Source organism: Rutidosis leptorrhynchoides, chromosome 9 (genome assembly GCF_046630445.1).
Source record: "Rutidosis leptorrhynchoides isolate AG116_Rl617_1_P2 chromosome 9, CSIRO_AGI_Rlap_v1, whole genome shotgun sequence".
Taxonomy (NCBI): Eukaryota; Viridiplantae; Streptophyta; class Magnoliopsida; order Asterales; family Asteraceae; genus Rutidosis; species Rutidosis leptorrhynchoides.
In genome coordinates, this window is record NC_092341.1 from 286,898,904 (window position 1) to 286,903,182 (window position 4,279).

The 4,279-nt window shown below is 33.8% G+C and overlaps 1 protein-coding gene across 2 annotated transcripts; it reads right to left on the reverse strand.

Moving 5' to 3' along the window:
- Positions 1–878: 878 nt before the first annotated feature.
- LOC139866435 (BTB/POZ and TAZ domain-containing protein 4-like) lies at positions 879–3,601 on the reverse strand. 2 transcript variants are annotated; one of them, XM_071854670.1, is made up of 6 exons: positions 3,316–3,601; positions 2,956–3,194; positions 2,720–2,850; positions 2,307–2,613; positions 1,476–1,789; positions 879–1,225 (listed from the first exon to the last, which is right to left on the reverse strand). In XM_071854670.1, the coding sequence occupies exons 2-6, from the start codon at positions 3,187–3,189 to the stop codon at positions 1,096–1,098; spliced, it is 1,116 nt and encodes a 371-aa protein (XP_071710771.1). In that variant the 5' UTR covers positions 3,190–3,194; positions 3,316–3,601; the 3' UTR covers positions 879–1,095. The 2 variants fall into 2 exon arrangements, with proteins under 2 accessions (XP_071710771.1, XP_071710770.1); XM_071854669.1 differs by having other exon boundaries at positions 2,956–3,221; positions 3,316–3,600.
- Positions 3,602–4,279: the final 678 nt, after the last annotated feature.

Consider the following 4,279-nt stretch of genomic DNA (forward strand, 5'->3'; position numbering starts at 1 on the left):
AACGCATGTAACTGAATGGCTACAAATTTTACAAATTACTTGAATTTCAGTGGAGCGGGACCCCTCATATCCCCTATAATTTGTAGTAAAATTACTACAAATTTTACTTTATTTTGTAGAACAACAATCACATATCCAATTACAATTATTTTAGTATGAAACTTGATATCGTAATTTCAAAGTTTGATAAATTACCTCGATACACCAAGTACCCTTGATAGTTGATACATTGTTAGAGACTGAGCGTTCGAAAACAAACGGGTTCATGTGCAACGCCAATATTAAAATGGGCCTGTATAGCGGTATTTGATCCTAAACGCCAGGGGCGGTTTTTAATGGGGACAGGCTGGGGCAGCCGCCCCCAGTGGATTTGCAATTTTCAGTGTAAAATTTTTGAATTTTTCGACTTTGCCCCAGTGGATTTTTTTTTTGCCCCAAAACCATTAAATATTGCCAAAAAATCTCTAAATTTTACCCCAAAACCTTCAAATTTTGTCCACAAATGTTAAAATTTTGCCCCAAAACCTCCATAATTTGCTTAAAAACCTCCATTTTTTGCCCCAAAATCTCCATATTTTGCCCAAAAAGTTGCCACGATTTTAATTTTTTTTTTTTGCCCCCAGTGACTTGGAATCCTGGTACCGCCACTGCTAAACGCCCGTCTTTAATTTCAATTCTTCAATCTTTCTTTTTTTTTTCCGGCAAAATAACGAGAACTTTTTTAAAACAGATCAACAAGAGGTAAAACATAAAACGTTTTCTTCAATCTTTCTACTTTATATAGACTCGTCTCATTATAGTTGTGGCCTTTTTAGACCAGTTAAGGCCCGGCCACATTTATCCGTGGGAAAATTACAGATTATTTTCAAGAATATCTGGCATGTATATGATATGATCATACAAAAACCACACGTATTATATTCATTAAATTTGATATCCATGTTTACACTCACTTGACATAACAACAATAATACTCAACCCCACAAGTGTTATGGCTTTGATTATAATTACAAAACAATGAGATCGATTTGTTAACGAGGGATTTCATCTTCGATTATGACTGTATGTACTCTATATATGGTCAAACGCTACCATTTAGCACGACGCTGCCAATGAAAAATACGGAGCACCCGTTATACTCTTTGTTCTCAAGATCTTTCTCACCAATATTCTCCACATTACATCATCCTTCTTCTTTTGTTTCATTGTCTTCTCTTTAAAATTCCTGCAACAACAAAAAGATCCTAGATATCAATAACCTCATTCACATATCAATCATCATCTAATGTATTAGTTTTGATTATGAAAGTTATCATCTCACATGTAAACTTGTTTCCTCATGTGGGACATGGGCTAGTGTGACACTTTTAATCATGTAACAATCATTGTGAACAAACTTTTTGATAGATGAATTTAATGTTTGTATAGTACAATTACAACGAAGTTTTGAAGTGTTAGAAAACATTGAGTCGTACTTGCATAAAGGAACCCTACAAACGTTTGAATCGACACATAGACGTGAGTGTAATTCCAAGAGTTGCCACATTCGTTTGCAATGAACGCAACCACCAGGGACTCTTAACTTGCATCCAGCAAAATGACGAACAAGTGATTCTAACCCTTTGCAAGCCTCGTACTTGCAAGGTTCTTGATGTTCGTTCAAAGCCTTGTCATGTGGGCCTATCGTCCTACAACCGTCTCTAAAAATATGAACAAGTGCTTCCATCGCGTCATATAATTGTAAATACATTTTTCGTTCTTTTGCCTTTTTCACCTTCTCCTTTTGCCTCTGCAAAATACATTGTTAACATGTCAATTACCTATAAAAAGACTAACTATTTTATTACAACCCTTTTTCACTACCTCTTACAATATATGAGAAATATGTGTGTAGTGTTTTAAATTTCAACATATTTGATTGATTTGTTGTTTTAAAACAGGTAAAAACTTACTATACACTATGCCTAGCAATTAAGACTCATACTCACAAATTTGGAAGAATTGGGTCTAGCTTTCGGATCAGCTGGGTCTTGAGAAAAACTAGGCCTTGCATTGTAAACGTAAAACGTAGAATCCGTTACCCAAAGTTGGATCTTGAGAACGAAGAGTATAAATTAAATGCAAAGTATATTACCCGTTTGGACCCATTTGGCCTATGACCTGTTTCGAACCTGTTACCCAACCTGACCTATTTGGACCTGTTACCCAACCTGACCTATGCCAAAGACTTTTTTGTGTCAACGAAATAAAACACTAAATATACTTATGCAAGATCAAGAAACATAAGAATGGATTCGAATGCTTACATTGGCTTCATCGGCGAAGGTTTCAAGAAGTTCCTTTTCAAGAATTGGATGACTCTCTTTCATGGCCTTCCATCCATCGGACAAAGATGTCGCTTTAAAATTATTCAAAATTAACCGATGACAAATTATACTAAGTCGTGGGGCATCACATAACAACGCGAGTTGAAATACATCTATAGCGTTGTCCACATTCAAGTATTTACGTTCTAGTTGATCCTCACACTCTCGTTTTAAACGAGGTACAACGTAAGAATGGGAAAGAACCAACAAAGACAAAACATGCTCTTCCATTTGATCCTCTTCATAACTAAATTAAACCAAAACCAAAACAAAAACTCATCTTTAAGGCTCCAACCAAACAAATATACATAAAAAAAGACAAAACCAAAGTTTTCAAGAACAAAAGTTGTTACCATGAAGAATACAAGAATCTAATGAAAACACGAACAGCCTCAGCTGGAACTCCTTTAATAGGAATGATAAATAACCGTTTACTTCTACTTTGTCGCCTAAATATCGTTCGAAAAACAGGCGAAACTAACCCCTATCAAAGATTTAATCAACAAATTAATATCCATCCCTTCAAAAAAAGTGTCCTTACAATGAAAAAAAAATCAAATGTAAATAAATATGACAAGAACAAACTCACAAGAATGCTAGAATGTGCATGGATGACGTCGTCACTATTTGTATGAATCACAACATCTGCTCTATAAGCATCATCAAACAACCGATCCCATGATTCTGTCGTGGCGGCTGAGACACGAATGTTTCTCCGTCCCGACACCACCTTTCGTGTCATCACGGCTGCCACCGGTAACGGTGGAGGCACCGGAGCATCTCTTTTAACAATCATTTCACTTTCCTCATAAAAACTTCCCATAATTTCTAAACATTCAAATTTAAATAATCCCACTGTCAAACAAATAATTGTGTTAATTAAGCTCTTTTAAGACGATAAGTTGAAATAATCATTAAAATGTTATGTAGAGATGCACATGAAACTTACCTTTATACAGATTGGAGAATAATGGCAAAAAATGATCTTGAGAATTATTTAAAAAACAATCAGTATTGTTCTCCCAAGCCTAAAATTTGACCAATCTCTTTGTTATGTTATATCTAAATGAAATGAATTTACCAATTGTTACAAGCGTGCCGGTTATTAATGTTTTAAAAAAACGTACGACGACCGTCGTCCACGGTGGTTTGTCACCAACAAACTTGTAACAATTGGCTGATTGAATTGTTGAAGCGTAAGGTAATGAAGGGGATAAATATTGTGAAAGATTTATAGAAAAAATTGTTGGAATTTAATAAAATTATATTTTAATATTTTGTTGGTGAGATGTGATTATTTGGTACTTACTCAGATCCGACGCATAGGTTGAAATGTTCGGTTTGTAAAACTAAAAAAAAAAAAAAAAAATAAGGGATCCGACTCAGCAATATCAGTCCACGGTTTCATTTACGCCGTTAATATGTTTCAGTTTAGCCCCTTTGACTATTTAGTTTTCTTGATAGCCCCTAAATTATGAGAACTTGGCAAGATTTGGTAACTACTTTTTCTAGGAAAATGGGTATATAAATGAAAATATGAATTTTTTTGAACTAAAATAGTACTCCGGATTACTTTTTAGCTTCTTTCTTATTAATTAAATATTAGATATTAGATATTAGATATTAGATTAGACGATCTTTTAAAGCTTGAATAAGTATAACTCAAATTCTACTGTCCAGTATTTCTTTTTGAGATGTTCTAAGTTAATTGTTTATTTTCATAAATAGAAAAGAATAATGTGGTAAATTTTTTGTGTCATATTATATACATGTAAGACAAAAAAATAATTAAAAAGTAAGGGATAAAGCTAGAAAAGTAAATAAAAAAGTACATTCGCCAGTCACTTTTTCTTAAACTATGTATTTTTTTTATGTCTGGAGACAATAGATATGAGATACAGGGGGTAATTTAA